The sequence below is a fragment of the Alligator sinensis genome, unplaced genomic scaffold (assembly GCF_000455745.1).
Source record: "Alligator sinensis unplaced genomic scaffold, ASM45574v1 scaffold222_1, whole genome shotgun sequence".
Lineage (NCBI taxonomy): Eukaryota > Metazoa > Chordata > Crocodylia > Alligatoridae > Alligator > Alligator sinensis.
In genome coordinates, this window is record NW_005841912.1 from 1133774 (window position 1) to 1152314 (window position 18541).

Sequence of the window (18541 nt, forward strand, 5' to 3'; positions counted from 1 at the left end):
TTATTAGATATGTGGAGAACATAATCTCCTCTCTGAGGAAACCATCAATTTCCTATCAAATGGATCAGACAAGGAGGTGTTGCCATCTACAGGAGAAAAAAAGATTTCTAAAAACAAATTACCACAGCTGAATCAAACTCAGTAACCCAATGCCAAAATTCAGATTTGTTAAGAAAGAGTTTGTACAATTTTCCAAATAGTTAAAAGAAGGAGATTCTCATCACAGAGATTCCAGCTTCTGATAGCATCTAATTGGATAAAGCTAGGAAGGAAAATTCCCTCAGAGTACTTAGGACTTTTCACTCATCTTTTTCTTCTGTTTTTACAAAATAATTTAATGAAGCTATGGATGCCATCTAGTTTCAATCTTCATCATTTTGATTATTTGCATTTAACATTTCTATATTTCTTTAGTGTGTGTGTTGCTTACTTCTTGGATTTTTTTGGTGAAAGAGTACTCACTTTAGAGAAAGAAGCTTTGAAGATATATAAAATAGTGATTTAGGTTTGATGAACAAGAAATGTTACATCAGGAGTTCATAAATATTTAAAGTATGGCTCTACTCTGAACGTGATTAGAGTTCAGAGTAGAGCTCAAGAGCGTGTGAGGTTCTATGTTTACATTCTGAAGTCAATGAAGAACAATAATATTTTTAAATTTTACAAATAAATCTATATCATATACATAAACAATATAATATTTTCCACCTTCACATTCTCATTTCAGCTGGTCAAGCAAGTCAAGCTGTTTTTTCCCCACTTTTCTCACATATCAACACCAGGAAACCTCATGAAAACTGTATCTGGTTGGGCTATAAATGCTTTTTAAGAACACCCAGAATACACCTCAACGTATTCTAGAAAGGACTGGTGTGAGTGGCTTGTGGACATCATTACTGGTCTGTTGACTTGGTGTGGACAGGTAAAGAAATGGAAGAAGGAAATGGCTACTATAGAAAGTCAGAAAGATAAAAGAATTCTGATTTACATATTACTTTTTGGAAGTCACTTAGTAGGTGGTACTTGGCTAATAGGTGGTAGAGTCAAATATGGTATAATTCAAATTATAACATTTAAAATAATCAGGACAACTGCGCTCTTTTAAAATTGTTATTAATAGGAACAAAGTTTTACAACTAGTATCATTTATTAATTACCATTTTATCTAAATAGGATGTGTTCCATTTTTTTATTGCAACAAAAGAAATTAAAGTCTTACCTAAGTCACTAAGACACTTCATTTTCCAGTTAAAGACATAGGGTTTTAACAACATTTTAACTTTCCATTTTGATGTTTTAACTAGAGGCTTCTCAGTTTCTGTTTATAGCTAGTTTGTACAAGAACATGAGAAAAGCAGATATTCTTATGCATTTCACCTTTGACTTGAGATGGTGCCTTCACTGAATTTATCAAGAAAAACATACCAGCGATAATAGTTTAATCCTTAATGTAGCGGGGCAAATGTCAAAATAGGGAGAAACACCATACATAAAATTAGACTTTCAATTTTTTTTTTAAACGAAAAATATTACAAGTTATGGCCATGTTATAATTATTACCTGGATTTAATAATAATTAGAAAATTCAGGAAAGCTTCTCATAGCAGCTTAAACTTTGTCTCCTTGCTCTAATTAATAAGCTTGTTGTTCAGCAAATAATAAAAATATTATAAAGGAAACTGCATTTGACTGCAAATATTGCTACAGATTACAAATAGCTCTTAAGCCTTTATGTCTACACAGTGTGTATACAAATTATTTTTAACTTTTCTTTCTGCTTTATTGTCTTAACACACAATTTCATATTTCCTGTCTATACTTTAGCCCATATTTTTATTTAAAAATTAACACACTAATATTTATAGTTAATTTATTTCAATACATATATATAAAGCAGCAACACTCCCCTTGTTTTACAATTCCCCCTAATTAGGGACCTAATTTTTGGCTATGCTTGAGGTGAACTTGAAGGAGGCCAATAGAAACCAACATGGCTAGCAGCCACTGGGTGCATCAGATGTAGCTAGAGATCAAGGCTCCTCTAAATAATATTCTGTGCCTCATGATTTCCCCCCAGAATCACCTAGCACAGCACCAGCTGTGCAGAAGCAATCCAAGACTATTCTGCTTGACTACATGCCATAAGGAATTCCCGCCTTTGCCTATGGAGCCAGAGTAAAGGGGCCACAGCATAAGACAGAATCCAGTCCTCTGTCCCTGTAATTTAATCATCTAATAAGAAACTGTTATTAGGTATGGAGGGAAATCATTCTGTGTGATCTACTAGAAATACATTACAGTAATATCTTGGAGTCCAAAAGGCAAACCTACAGTTTCCCAAACCCACAGAAAAAAAAAGCAGAGGGGACAGCATGCACCACTCAAAACTTGAGCCAAAACAGAGGGAGCCATGCTCCAGCTGCAGGCCAGACTCGAAGCAGCAGGATCATTGCTGCTGCAGCACTAGGAGGCCCCCAGGATCCTAGGCAAGGCTCCTGAAGCCAGCCCAGTGCTGGCTCCAGCCTCTCCCGCCCCACCTAAGGTAACTTGTCATGCACCAGAGGGCGCATGACACATGCATTCCCTTGGGACAACTAGTGGTGGCACAAGGTATGACGCTGCTAATTGTCCCTGGGGAACCAAATGTCCATGCTCATATGAGTGCGGCCATACAGGGTAAACATTCAAAGACCAAATAAGATAATGCTTCCTTTCTAGAAGGCTTAACTGGATAACAATATATTATGTAGGGTACAGGAGGGCTGTGCGAAGCTTTGGGCAGTGATTTGATTCAGAGGAGATTCAGCCCAATTCAGTGGCCGAATCTCCAAATCCGAATTGGATCAGGGGACCAATAAAAAGGTCCAAATCAATTTGAAGCTCTCCAGATCTTAGGAAAAGATTCAGAGAGCTTCGATTACTTGGGCAGTCCCCAATACTGCTGCAGCAGGGAGCTGGAGCCGAACTTGAAGCTGGTAAGTAGCGGGGCGGGGAAGTGGGGGCTAGAGGAGGGGGAAGGGGACCATGGGGAGATCCCTGCCAGGCCCCATCCCCTGCCTGCTCTCCCAGCCCCAGCCCCCGTCCACTCCCCCCCACAGCTGCCCTGCCCTGCCCGCCCCAGGTCTGGCCCTTTAAGAAAAAAAACACTGAAAAAAAACCTGGTACTCACCAGCTCCTGCAGTGGCCTTGGGGCTTTGGGGGGCTTGTGCAGAGGCCCCCACGTGGTGCGGGGCAGTGGGGGCAGCAGGGATCACCCCCACCAGGCAGGAACTGGTGAGTTCGGGGTTTTTTTTTTCCTTAAAGGGCCAGAGTTGAGGTGGGCAGGACAGCCAAGGGGGGGGGGGGGGAGAAGGCAAGGGGGGGGCGGCCTCTCGGGGGATGGGGGCTCAGGACAGAGCCCCCCACACAGCATGGGGCAGTGGGGAGCAGTGGGGATCGCCCCCCACCTGACAGCACCCAGTAAGTCGGGACTTTTTTTCAAAGTGCCGGGAGTTGGGGCCCAGTAGGGCAGTCATTACTGGGGCTGGGAGAGCAGGTTGGGGATGGGCCTGTGTGATTCAGCCGAATTGATTCGGAACAGTGATCAAATCACCGAATCGAATCACTGTCCCTCGAATCAGCCGAATCCAAAGCAAATACTAGCTGTTTCACACAGGCATACAGTACAGCATGAAATACCACATTTTACTTGAATACTAAGGTGACAGATATTCAGTTTTTGAAGAGAATACAGGAGATGGCAAAATCATTCACTGGTCATAAAAAAACATGTTAGCAACTTAATATTTTTCTTAATTTAACATATTATGTTTTAAGAAAGTTGCACAAAGGAAGTTTTATTACAATGTACAAATATTGTTGCCATGAAATCATGAAACAGGTAGAGTCTGCATGAGGAAATTTAAAGAACTGAGTAAATACCGAAAAAAAAATGTAAAACTAGCCCTTTGTTTTTTCACTGGAAACTCTTGTGCCATGAAAGGGTCAGTATACAACTATTCAGTTGTTTATGCAGTTATCTAAATGCTACTTTTTTTTTCTGGTATGATTTCAAATATTCCGCATCAGTGACAAAAGTGACAATGCTGGTACATGAATAACAATGTTCAGGAAATAGTGCCCACCCATCAAGTTCACAACAGAACTGTGGAAGATTATCATGAAGTAAAACAAGTCTGCAAGGTACAAATAAACTCAAGGGGTTGTTTCTACAAACTTCACATGGCTAGGTTTGTTTAAATTAAATATCAATTTCTATCAGGGGAGAATAAGCACTAATCCAAATTACAAGTGAAAGAAAAGAGGATGTAGGACTCAACTGGCTTGAAAGATAAAGTACCTGTGAACGAGTGACACAGAGTAAACAAAAGCGCCGAGGTGCCTTACATGCTGGGCAGGGTAGGTTAGGAGAAGAAAAGCAGTTGGCAGCAACAGACAGGGAAAGCGAAAGCAAGCAACACATACAGCATGGATGGCCGGCAGGGCTGCAGCTGGAGACCAGAAGGGAAGAGAAGCAATCATCACACTTCCAGAGCAGCATCTCGCTCCAGATTGGAGAAGGGAGGCTGCTCAGAGGTATTTCCGGCCCCGGAGAGGGGCAGCCGGGGGGGGGGGGGGTCAGTTCCCTGCAAGCCGCAGACAGAGGAGCAGCTCAGCATCCCGGCAGGCAAGCATTGTGAAACTTGCTGGAGAAATGCTGTGGGTGTGACCCTGAGAAGGAGACAGGCAGAGGCCTGCACACACAAGGTTTCTGATTATCCCTGGAGTGGAGTGACATCTGAGGATCCAGGGGAGAGGCCAGAAGAACCACTGTTCCAGGTTACAGCCTCACTGCACATGGGAGAGATCCCATTGGGACTGTGAATGCTCATGAGTAGGCCTGTTCAGAGCAATGACTGGACTGATTTTTTTTGTTGTGATTGGGACATGAGAGTCTGACCCCAAGTGAAGAGGACATGGACTGAGTCTGACAAAGAGACTGAGAGCAGTCGGGTTTTGCTTTCTCTTTTTTGGGGGGGATATTTGAGAGCAGGCCAAGGCCAGCCCTGGAAGGGTGTGCACCTAACCAAAGCCGATGGTCACCCTGGTGGCTGAGGGCAGAATAATAGACCAACAGGCAGCATTAAGATCTGGCCACAGAGAACTGTGTGTATCACCTGGAGAGGCTAATGTGGGGGTAAAGGGGAGGTTTGGAGCCCCACAGAAGAAAACAAGGATTGAGACCAGGTAGGATCATCTTGGGCATTGCTTCCTAGCAATATAATATCAAAGTAGTGGCAGGCGAGAAACATAAGACCAACTTCCTGGCAGATCAGGTTATCGGAAGCCAAGGTCCACCCTGTCACTGCCTGTAGGAAAACAAGCTCAGGGCAGTGGCAGTAACCCTACAACACCTACAGTTGTCACAGTACCACATACCAAAACTGTACTACAAATCATGACAAACTAATTTCATAGAAATTATTTTTGTTTTATAATGAAGCAAAGAGCATCAGATCACTAATTCTTCTGAAATTTCTGCTAGATGCTGAAGTATTGTATAGGACTTCTGAATATCAAAACTTTGCTACTCCAATTAAATCAACACTGTAAATAGAAACTTAGAAAGTTTGTCCTATTTAATTAAATTTCATAGCACACAGTATAATGATCTAATTCTTCTTCCAGGGCAGTGAATGGCAAAAATCTCACTGCTTTTCATGGGAGCAAGGTTGAGCCTGAAGTTATTTCCTGATTATGATAATTATAAACATGCAAAGAAGTTTCAAATATCAACCTTCCCACAGAGGCTGAATAGAAAAACTAAATATATGATTAGTACAAAGCTTTCAACATTTAATTACATTAATAATATGTGTCACTACGCTCCTATTAAATATGACTGAAATTAACCGCCACCCATGTTTGCCCCATTTATAAACAATACCTCTGCAGTTTCTAACATTGAACTGATGTTGCAATATCATAATATCTTATTTAAGAGTAAGTAGCATTTGTTATTCTTTCTATATTACAATTATAGCGGCATATCTGTGCCGCTATGATTAAGGAAGCATCAGTATTTCCACTATAATCTCTTATTTTAATGAAGAGTGCAATTGGACCATAAACATTTCCCTCAAACTACAAGTTAACATAAACCTTGAAACTTAAAAGTTATTTTGGTTTTCAGTCATAAGAAGGATTTGGTTTTTCCCTTTACAAATTTTCATAATCACACACTAGAAGAAATAGGTCTAAATAAGGGAAGAGTGAAGATAGTGAAAAATGTACATAAGGGGTAGACCCAAGAGACTAAAAGGGTTCTAATGCACTGTGTAGCAGGGAGCTTGATGCTCCTACTACTTTAAGGGAAGGCAGGTACAGGAAAAGCAGTGGGAGCCACATGGAAGGGACTGGGCTTGCAGGACATAAGCCCAGGGCCTGAGCTTGGCAGGCAGTCTGACCTGGAAATCATGGAGAGAGTTGATCCTGAGCATAAGCGCTGGAGCAAGGCTCCTGATTAACACCTGAGCTGGGGTAGGCAAAAATTGGTGGTTTAGGGATTGAGACTGTATGGGCAGTGGAGGTATCAACTGGCCTGAGAGCAAGACCAGGGCCTGAGGGGCCAAGGCCAAGAGGCAGGGCCAAAGCTGCAGAGGGTCAGGGACCCATAGCTCATGAGGGGCAAGAACCGGGGTCAGGGATCCGTAGCTTGAGTGAGCAAGAAGCAGAGTCTGGGACCCATAGTCCAGGAGGAGTGAGAACTAAGGTCAGGGACCCGGAGCCCAGGAGGAGTGGAGTCTGTTGGAAGACAGAGGCCTGAGCCCAAGATGTGCAGAGAATGCAGGCCTAGGCCCAAGATGGGTTAAGGTTGGAATAGAGGCCTGAGCCCAGGAGGGGCCAGGATGGTTAAAGGCACCAGGGATAGAGTCTCCAACAGTGGCAGAGACCATTTCAGGAACAGAGACCCGTATTGAACTTCTCAAGTGTGAAAAATAAGGTGGAAAATTTTGCAAATATTTTCTTAGGATTTCTAGTATGGAATCTCCTATATAAAAACTGGCAAATAATTCTTACCCAAATATTTTAGGAGTTATGAAAATGTTGTTTAAGTATTGGTATAATGATGTTAAGGATGAGCTTCATCTTTTGTACATCTTTTATTTTGGGTCACTTCACTGATCAAGTTATTACAACAAATAATAATAGTCTCAGACATACCTCCAGGCCTTTCATGCCCTCCATCAGTATGTAAAAGCATTGAAATAGGCATTCCTACATGCTTAGATCTTCCAGCTACAAGAACATTTTTTCCAAATGTCTGTATTCCTTACAAGAAAAAAACAAAAACATATTCAACTAGTTTGAGAAACCTAAAAAAAACTGTACATTTTAATTAGATCTGTCATCAGTCTCAAACACCAAGTAAGTTTTTACTTAAGGAAAGTTTCTCTCAAACGTTAAATTGGTGTATTAATTAACAGAACTATGAAATCACCATACTGTTGAAACTACTCTTTATTCTTTCCTATTGTAGAATAGGTTGATTCAAGAAAGGAGATTTTTGTCCATAAGTTTATCTTTTTTACAGCTTATCACTAATATTATTAATCTTTACAAATAATTAAGGCTCAATCGAGCTGTAGTATAGGTATTTGCTTTCAGTATTATAAAAAAGGTACATATTATATCAATCACCATAAAAATGTATTATAAACTAGAACAGAAGGTATGCACTCTATATAATAACTATTTTCTGTGCTCAATTTTTCGCATGTTTCCTTCTCACTGTTCTCTAAATATTCTTTTAACCATTTCTTCTGCAATCAATCAGATATAGAACCTAGCCTGTATCTTACCATATAATTTCCTTGACATTTATACATGCTTTCTCAGCATCATTAACCTTTCCCTCCCACCCCAAACATTTCAATAAAGATTAGTTTCCTACCTGTTCGTTTGATAATTTCCCAAACAGCAGCAGCTGTGGCAGGTATCACAGAAGGCTGATCTAAACAAAGTCGTCCGATGTTGATAACGTGAAATCCATCAACATCTTTTTCAGGAGCAACAGCATTGCAGACTGTTCTCTCATCTATGTGATCTGGAAGATTGTCATTTCAAAATCATGATTCTTCTCAGTTGTCAACCAAAGTGGGCTATCCCAATGCTTTAATTTCAAGGAATGCAAAAATCTAGAACTCTTGGTTCAGAAATTATACCTTTTATTACAACAAACTAGGAAATTGCAAAAAAAAAAAATTTCTGCAAGCTTTTGGGCTCAAACATCCTTCATCAGGCTCTGAGAAAATTAAAGATGGTAAAAAGTCCCCATAGGTAGGAAATAAACTTCATTTTTACACAGAGGGAGCTGGAGATGGAAAATCTGTCCCCCTCCATCCATGAGAGTGTCTCTGTGAGTTGTTGAGTTGCTCTTTGTTGTGTAGATCAGGTAGCATTCCTTTCCTGGAGTGTCAGATGGCAAGCAAGGAGGTTTAATAATCTTTCTTGTTGTTCTGCAATGAAGTTTAACATCCAAAATTGGCTAAAATTCAGCATCTTCCATGTTTCAGGGATATATTTGCTAGCCATGTTGGTCTGATGCAAAAAGTAATGCAAAATATAGAACTCTTGGTTCAGAAATGATCCCTTTTATTAGACCAACTATGAAATTACACAAAAATATAAATTAGAAAAAGATTGTATTGTGCAATTTCCTAGTTGGTCTAACAAAAGGGATCGTTTCTGAACCAAGAGTTCTAGATGTTTGCATTTCTTTTTGTCTCAGACCAACACAGCTACCAAATACATCCCTTATTTTCAAAGAAAATTTCACAATTTTTAGTCAATTGAGTAATTTGTAGGGTCACAAACTTGTATCCATTAAAACTAAACTGCATTTTTAAAGTTCTACTTAAAATGTACTTTTCTAAGCCAAATGCTGAAAGCTAAGTGATACCATTTTTGATGCTCACAGCATTGAGGCCTTATGGAAGATATTAAAAACATATATCAAACTGAGAATAATTACTGCTATCAAAAACGAATATATAAAGACAAGCAAATAGGACATTTTTCCCTGAAATTCTTCACAAATTTAAGTTACCATATGGAACAAAGACTTCATAGAAAAAAATGTGTTCATTCAAGAAACAAAGGATATAGGGCCAGATATATTTGAAAATAACTTGGACACCTAACTGCAATTAGATTAAAAACTCTTCAAATATACCCCAAGTTTTACTTTGGCCCCAGAACTTTTTCTTGCCCCCTCTTTAAAGACACAGTGCTTACCAAAGCCCAGTTTCAGCCATAACAAGTATCACTGTAGGATACATATAATGGAAAGGAAGCAGTGCTTCCACGTGTTCAATCTAATACCCAGTCTACAGGAAAACTGAAAAAACAAAAACAAAAAACAAATAAAGGAAGAGAAGGCTTAACAGCCTTCAATCCTGACTTGCAGTGCAAAATTTATTTTGCCCATGTGATAAGAGTAATAACCTTGACTTTTAGAACATGTGTGGAAGAATAATGTGGATTTATTTTCCATATTGGAAACAAAAAATAACAGAAATAAGGAGACATCAGAACTGTTGGAACTTAATAGGCAATTAGGAACCTATAATTAAGGTGTTTTAAAATAGTGAGAATCATATTAGACATCATTTGTTTTAACAGAAACATATACAATATACACATTAAAGTGTATATGAATATGGAGATAAAAGAGGCACTTTTATGTTTAACTTATCCAGAAAGGAATATCCCTTTTTGATTCCTAAAATGAAAGATTGATGGCAGTGTACTTTAGTAATACACCTTGTGAAAATTAAGATTTGAAGCACTGTCACACATCTGAGTTCCAGGGATGGCCATGATGCCCCTAGAAACTCCGTGACCATGCCCACTCTGCCCCTAGGGTGCCTTCTTATCTTTTCTGTCACACCTTGTTGGAAATATAATGATAAGAAGGAGGCTGCCCTGATCTTATTGTAATGACCACCCAGATTATGGTAATGGATTTGTGGGCCCATTGTGTAGGTCCATGCATCCCCTACACCATGTCTCATGCCTTGTAGATATTCTGTCGGTCTTTCCTCTGGCCCCACTCCAATTTCTGGACCCCTCTGTCTCTCCTTCAGGCCCACTCTAAGGTGTCAGCTCCTCTGTATTCTCCTGGCCACTCTCCATGCCCTTGGCCCCATCCAGTCCTGTGCTCTATTCCTGGCCCCTCTCTGGACCCACCTGGTCCCTGCTTTTCTCGGCCCCTCTCTGGGCCTCTGGACCTACATGATCCCCTGGACCCACATGGTCCCATTCTTCCCTGGGCCTTCCCTGGGCCTCTGGACCCATATCAAGTGCTTTTGTGTCAGGGTGTGCTCCCCTAGCCTTTCGCCTCTGCAGGGTCACCCACAAGGCAGTGGGAGCTGACACTTTCTGGCACCCTCATCTTTCCCTGGAGTGACCCATGTGTGGCATTTTATTGAGGCTGCCCCACCACAGGCAGCCCCACCACACTGACCAACTCCAGTAGGGTACAGTTTTAGGTCTTACCCAGGACTGGTCTTCTAGCCTACCTGCTCTTGCTTACCCTTCTCTGAGCTCTCTCTAGATATCCAGTGCCACTCCTGGGCTGCTAAACACAGGGCTCCTTGACCCTGGCTCCATCTCCTACTTTCCAAGTCCTTCATCTCTGGCCCAACTCACTCTCAGACCCACCAGCCATTGTCATTCCAGAGCTGATCCCTTACTCTCTCACAGCTGTGGCCCTCACCATGGACCTTTGTGCCTTTCCTAGACCCTGGCCCCACCTCCAAGCCAGTCAAGACTTCAGGCTCTCCCAGCTCTGGCTCTCCCTTCTCAATGGGTTCTCTCACCCTTTGGCCCCTCCTGGGTCCTGGACCCAGCATAGGCCAGTTGAGATTCTCAGGGTCTGTCCTCTGGCTGTCAGCCCCCTCATCTCTGTAGATCCACCTTCTCAGGCCCCTCCATGAGTCACTCTCCCTCTCCCCACAGGCCCAGACCCCTCCCTAGGTCTTGCTACATAGTGCCTTTCTTCCCTGGGCACAACTGGACCCCTCAATAGCCCCCTGTACTCTGCCCCACTCATGGGGTACACCCAGACCCTCCATCAGGTCTCTCAGACACTCAGCCCTTCTCTCAGGGCTAACCTGGCCCCTCAATAGACCCACCAATACTCAGCCCCTCTCCCAGCACTCACGTGGTCTCTCATTAGGCCCCTGTGTACTCGGCCTCTCTCTCTCCAGGCTTGTCTGGCCCCTCAACTGGTCCCAGGCACTCAAACCCCTTCTCAGGGCTCTGGACCCCAGGAACCTCCTCCATCCCCTTAGTTCCTACCCAAGCCTCCAGATGTCCTATTCCTTGTTGGCACTTGGGAGCTGCAGCCTCGCTGCTGGATGATATTCCTGCACTAGCCACCAAGATGTTACCACCATCCCTGCTCTCAGGGTCTGGCCTTATACCCTGTTTACACCCAGCCCTTGTCCAATCAGGATACTCCCTTACAATCAGATGACTCCTTTGATCAGGCCTAACCTCACCTGCCAGCCCCTAGGTCAGCTGACTCCCCAGTTAGCCCTAACCCCCACCAATCCCTGGCTCAATAGGCTGCCTGACCTCTTAAAGTGGCAGGCACATCAAGTGCCCTGCCACAAGTATATTTGGAAAGAGCATATTCTTTTAAAAAGTAAGCTAGTATAATTCAAATCTAAGACAACTTTGATCAGATTTGACTTTAAAAAATATGAAACTTGGAGGGGTCTGTTAAAACAGTCTTTAAAAAAATTGCTTATTTTCCCTAAGTTAGGCTTCATACAGATTTTACAGTTAATACTTTGGGGAGGGTTAGATGGGGTTAAAAATGGCCCCTGATATAAGATGATGTACAAGGAGGGGCAGGCAGGATGGGGGGCTAGCAGGTGGGTATGGGGGGTGCTAGTGGAGTCTACAGGGAGGATGGGGAGGGTTGGCAGGATCAAAGAAGCTCTCCAATCCTGCTAAACTTCCCTGGACTCACCCAGCCTTCCTGTGATACTGCTAAATCACCTCCAATCCTGCAAACTGCTCCTGGGTTCAGGTTTAATGGAATTCACTAGTCCCAGGAGCTTGACTGGAGTAAGCTGGGGTGGAGGGAGATGCAGGGGATCAGGAGGGTCTGGCAGCTTGGTGGTGGGGTTCACAGAATAGGGGGAGCTGGTGGCTCTGTGGCAGGGGGTTTGGGGAGATCGGGGGGGGCTTTCTCCCCACTTGGACCAGGAGCTATTCTTCCCGACTGTCTCCCACCCCAAGATGAACAATCTCCCTGCTGAATGAATCCCCTTGATTCCACCTGCCCCTCCCCACAACCCTGACTTCCATTGGCTCCTGGCTTTGGCAAATGCCAATAAAGCCAGCCCTGGGAGTGACTTGCAGTATTGGGGTTTTGCGGGGTCAAGGTGTGGGGTGGGCCAAGCTGGATACTCCTTGGTAGGGGGGAGCCAGAGGGCTAAAAATAGCCTGGTACCAGATTGGGAGTAGTAAAAGCACAGCTCAGAGCTGGGGCTACTGGTTGGGCTTTCCCAGCCTAGGGCTGCACGGGGGATCTGCACAGAAGTTCGGTTAGATTGGTTTACTCATACCCATTCTAACTTAGCACACCTCCAAGGTACAGTTAAATTAGATTGGGTTGGCCATTTTTGACCAATCTAACTTTCCTCAAACTTCTGTACAGTTTGCACTTACATCAACTTAACAAGGAATCTAAGTGTAAGGTCCACACATGGATAAAGTAAGTTAGATCAGGTGGCCATTTTTAATGCAATCTAACTTCCCCCTAATCTCCCCAAATGTCTGTTTGTACCCTAAAAGTAGTCAAAGATAAACTGGCTGATGCTTTGGTGGTTCTGCTTTCTTTCAATCCTGGAACAAGGCAATTTCTTATACAAAACAATTATTCACCACCAAGTTCCTACTTTCCTGCTTCTACTTTGCAGAGACAGATACTCTCTCTTTCATGTATAGACGAAGGAGCTCTTGCTCTACCCAGATTTCTTCACTCAAATATGTCTTACAAAATCCCAGGGTAGAGGAAAAAAGGAATGGTTTTGGAATGGAAAAGAGGCAAACTATCAGGGAGCAAGACTATATCATCATGTCAAAAGTAATGACTTCAAAAGACGCACAGAAGGAAACAAAATTATCCGAAAGGAAAGAGGACAATTCATAGAATCATAGAAAATTAGGGTTGGAAGGGACCTCAGAAGGTCATCTAGTCCAACTCCCTGCTCAAAGCAGGACCATCTCCAACATCATCATCCCAGCCAAGGCGTTGTCTAGCTGGGTCTAAAAACCTCCAAGGATAGAGATTCCATAACCACTCTGGGTAACCTGGTCCAGTGTTTTACTACCCTCGTAATGAGAATGTTCTTGCTAACACCTAACCCAAACTTCCCTTACTGCCACTTGAGACAATTGCTCCTTGTTCTGTCATCTGCCACCACTGAGAACAATCTAGCTCCATACGCTTTCAAACCATCCTTCAGGTACTTGAAGACTATTATTAAATCCCCTCTCAGTCTTTTCTTTTCTAGACTAAGTAAGCACAATTTCCTCAGCCTTTCCTCACAAGTCATGTGCCCCAGCCCCCTCACCATTTTTTGTTGCCCTCCTCTGGACCCTCTCCAACTTGTTCATAGCCTTTTTGTAGTGAAGGGCCAAAAACTGGACACAGTACTCCAGATGTGGCCTCACCAGTGCTGAATAGAGGAAAATAATCAGTTCCCTTGATCTGCTGGCAACACTCCTACCAATACAGCCCAGCATGCCATTAGCCTTCCTGGAAACAAGGGCACACTGTTGGCTCATACTCAGCTTATTATGCACTGTAACCCCCAGGTGCTTTTTTGCAGAATGCTGCCCAGCCAATCAGACCCCAGCCTGCATGGGATTCTTCTGTCCTAAGTGCAGGACTTTGCATTTGTCCTTATTGGATCTCATGAGATTTTTTTTGGCCCAATCCTCCAATTTGTCTAGGTTACTTTGAATCCTAACCCTACCCACCAGCGTATCTACTACTCCACCCAGCCTGGTTTTATCTGTAAACTTGCTGAGGGTGTGCTCTATGCCATTTTCCAGGTCACTGATGAAGATACTGAACAAAACTGGCCCCAGCAACAATCCCTGGGGCACTCCACGTGAAACCGGCTGCCAACTAGATATTGAGTCATTGACTACTACCCTCTAAGCCCGATGCTCCAGGCAGTTTTCTAACTCCCTCAGCACCCTCTGAAAGTTAAATAACCCTGACTCACAAAAATGATTACTTTAGAGCAGTGGTTCTCAACCAGGGTGCCAAGGCATTCTGGGGTGCATTGAAATCCTTTCAAGAGTGCCATGGGATGCCACATAATGTTAGTACTGTTAGGTCTGCAAACATTATTCATAAAATAATGCCAGAAATTTCAGATAGAAATCCATCGTTTCGGTCTTTGCGAGTTCTTTGCAGCAGAAAAATTGCTCTATTATTTTTCTGAAGTAAAAAAAGTTGTAAAAACTGGGTTCATCTACACGTGCACCCAAAGCCATTGGGGGGGGAGGAGTACTGTCTACACCCCCGGGGGGGGGGGGGGGATCAGGGTTACCACCCCGGGCCCTGTGCTTTAGGGGGCCCCGTGGAGCTGGGGAGAGCGGCCACGGCAACTCTAAGCCACCGCCACCGGATTCCCGTGCAGCCACTTGCTTCCCCCCATCCCCCTGCCGCCAATGCACCACTGCCAATGGCGGTGGCAGCTTCTTCAGGTTCAGGGCACATGGGATCGGGGTGGGGTCCCACGTGGGCTGATTTGCCCTGGGCCCCACACCCTGCTTGGGTTGGCTCTGCTGCATCCCATTATGCAGTGGGTACTGTGCAGTCATTTAGTATTTGCTTTAGTAAGTACTAAAAAACTGTGAAATACCCACTCCTACTAAGCAGTCCCAGTGGCGCACGGGTTGTTTTTGACCCTACTGCACAGCAGCAACGAGATATTGCACTGTAATTCGCTGCTACTGTGCAGCAGCAGCAGTGTCACAGTTAGTGTCTGCTGATGCTACATCGCTGTAGCTTGTCACTGTAGTGGCATAGCATCTAGTGTAAATGTGCCCACTAAGAGCTAGCATTTTCAAAGGGTGCCAAAAGTCTATCCAGGGGTGCCTTGAATATAAAAAAGTTAAGATCCACTGCTTTAAAGTATCATATTCCCCTCCAGAAAGGTCATCTCGAAGCCATCTTCTTCTTATGTTATCCAAATGCTGTACTACAGCCAAATTAGGTGGCTGCTTAAAAGAATATAATGAAAAATATCTGATATAAACAACAATTACTCATCATGTTTCTCCATTTCACCTTCCAGGTTCTTCTCTTGCCCTTAAAAGATAATTTGAGTGAATTTTGTAAATTAAGGAACTTCCACCTCTCTTTCTTCAAAGCACATTTATTGTGGAACATTGGCATAAGCAAACATAGGAAGTGTTCTTAAAATGACAAAATTGCACAGTATTCAACAAGTTATACTTGAAACCTCTTAGAGAAACACCATCCCACCATACGTTTAAATGGAAAGGGCTTGCACATATAACTCCAGTATATAGCTTTTAATGTTTCCTTATTTACACACTATTTAGGCAACCAAATAAATAAAATATATAGCAGAAGGAAACCCTGTAGCCAGACTCCACACTGAAAAGTTAGAGAGAGTCAGAGGACAATTAATTAGAAATAAGGTATTCATGTATGAAATTGCTGTTGGAAGCTAACCCAGTTTAAACTGGGGTTAAACTGGTCTAAGTGCATCACCATCCCTGATTTAACTAGACTGGCTAAAATAAAATTAGATGAACCACTACAACTCTGCTAATATAGAGTAGCATAAGAATATAACAAGTGCCATACTGGGTCAAACAAATGATCCAGCTAGCCAAGTATCCTGTCTGCAGCAACGACAAGCAGTAGATGCCTTAGGGACAGTATATGAATGGGGCATATCTAAAGTGTTCCATTTCCTGTCATACCCTCCATGGGATCAACTTTCATTAGTTTGGGAATGTCAGAAGATACAACCCCAAAATACAGTTACTGTAGTTATAACATAAAACATGACTGGTCTGCAAACTTAGTGCAGTGGCTTAAGCCTAGCGGCCTGATATCTACACTGAAAAAAAATACTACCGCAAGTAACAACCAATAACATACTGGTTGACAATCTTAGAAGAATAGCCAAGAACCAAACAGGAAAGGAGAGTCAACTCCTGGAGGTGGTCTCTCCAAATCAGTGCAGAGGCAAACTGGTCAGGCTATGGAGTGGGGTGGGAAACTGTGCAGGCTATTACCTATACTATTCCTGTTTTGAGTCTACACAGAGGACATTGGAACAGAAGCTGTCAGTGTGGCGCACTCTCACCAGCAGTAAATTCACAGGACATTTTTAACAGTCCCTTAACACCTTGAATCTGTAAGTATTCTGGCTTCTAGTGTTACAAACAAAGCAACATCTCTTGTATTACAGGTGAGCACATACCAAACAATCCTAAAAGTAAATCCTCATTCAGTTTATCAGATTTTTCCTCCTTACTTATATTATAGTGCCATCTTGTGGCCATTTTACTTTATTCACTGAAGGCTGCAGAAATGATGGACTGTTATGACTAACAATACCACTCCAACACTACCATGACTGTTATGGACTAATACTAATATTTTGTACTGTTATTACTTTCCAGTCACAGAACAAAGCATTCTACAAACACTAAGCCTCTAAACACCCCTGCTCTGTATAGGAAATATGATTTATGTCCCTTTTACAGATGGGGAAAGGATGGCAGAGAGCAAGACTCGCAATGAAAATGAAATGAGAAAACTTGATCTGGCACACAGTTGTGTTTTTGTATTATAATTTGTATTATAGTAACCCCTAGAAGCCCCAGTCACGAATCAGAGCCTTATTGTGCTACGCACTCTCTGCACATAAACCAAAAAGACAGTGTTTGCCCTTAAGAGCTTACCATCCTGGAATATGAAGAAACAACAGGTCAATACAACCAAAAGCTGGGGAAAAACTGTGGAGACCAGACCTATTAGGTCTTTACAAGGACTTAGATGTCTAAGTTTGACTCTATACCACCTTGTTCAAGTCCCTGAAAATCCATTAATGCATCTACTTCCACAACACATTGTCATCTTACCCTTATGTCTGAGTAACAAAAAAGCATTGAGGAGGAAGATGCTACACCCACCTCTTCTATTAAGTTTTTCAGGGACTTGGGCAGGCTGGAAAAGGATTGCACTTCCATACTTAACCAGGCAAATTTTTTAGGAAAGACTTAATAATACAGGAGAGGCTCTGGGGATTTTTGCACAGATCTCATATCATGCAAAGGAATGGCAGGGGGAAAAGCATGAAGGCATCTGAAGGAAAATCAAAGTAATGAGAGACACATTCTGGCCTGATTGATAGAATGCGAGTTCTAGGGTCAACTATTGGATAGCATATAAGACATAATAAACAGGACAGAGATATTTCATAAAGTGAAGACAAACAGTTTGATGAGGTGAAGAACAAGGAATTCAGGAAGGAAAGCAGTAGGAATGCTTGGCACAGCAATAAGCCAAGGATTTTTTTCTTTGTGGCAGTGTTTTGAATACATTTAACACATTTAGAGGAGGATGACTTTTATCAAGGCTGGAAAAAATATGTTGTAAGAGTCAAGATGTGAGATGTTTGGATGAGAATGTTAATGGTCTAGACAAAGGAAAAGTTGAAAGTTGGAGCTGTTCAGAAACAAAAGAAGTTTATACCTGGCTTGGATAGGGGGGGGGCCTGACAAAAAGGCAGAATTCAAGATGATTCTAAAATAATGTACCTGGGTGACAGGTAGGGGGCAACTTTCTCCATGACAATAAAAATGTAGGTTTGTAATGAGGTATTTGGGGAAGAAAGATTAAAAGCCTCAATTTATCCCAGTGATTCTCAACCGGAGTGCCATGGTTGAGAACACAATATATTGACAGTACTATTTTGTAGTATAGAAGATACTGTAAACAACATGAAGAAAAACTAGATGGAATCTCAAAGTTTCCTGTCATCTGTGCTTTGGATGAACAACTTAAGCTTCAATACAAAAAAATTACTATTATTTCATTTGTGAGCTGTGAAACAAAGCCATCCAGATTACATGATAGGTGCAAGCATCATGTCAGCCATCCTATTACAAACCTCACTTTCCTCAAATGAGTCATCTCCCAAGAACCTGTTATGCTATGAGCTTGTACATAAAATATGTTTACAGTTTTTTCCCCTTAATATTGTTAAAATTTGCATATAAAATGTAATTGCTTACCTGGCAGAGGTAGTTGGACTAATATACCACTAACTTTTGAATCCTTGTTTAACTGGAGAGTCAGATCTAAAAGTTCTTCCTGAGAAATGTCTTTAGGCTTCAGAATTATCTCACTATGAATACCTGATAGGAAGAAAGTCAAACAAAAGACACTTTGTGCTTTCCTGCTTTTCCTAAGTTGAGC

At 42.4% G+C, this 18541-nt stretch overlaps 1 protein-coding gene across 1 annotated transcript in view; it reads right to left on the bottom strand.

The window, feature by feature from the left end:
* MTHFD2L (methylenetetrahydrofolate dehydrogenase (NADP+ dependent) 2 like) overlaps nucleotides 1–18541 on the bottom strand; it is a 59709-nt gene that overhangs the window by 25593 nt on the left and 15575 nt on the right. The window contains exons 4-6 of the mRNA XM_014517502.2: nucleotides 18358–18480; nucleotides 7934–8086; nucleotides 7204–7311 (exon numbers count right to left, since the gene is read on the bottom strand). Of these exons, the coding sequence (XP_014372988.1) occupies nucleotides 7204–7311; nucleotides 7934–8086; nucleotides 18358–18480 (384 nt within the window). The remainder of the gene's footprint in view (nucleotides 1–7203; nucleotides 7312–7933; nucleotides 8087–18357; nucleotides 18481–18541) is intronic.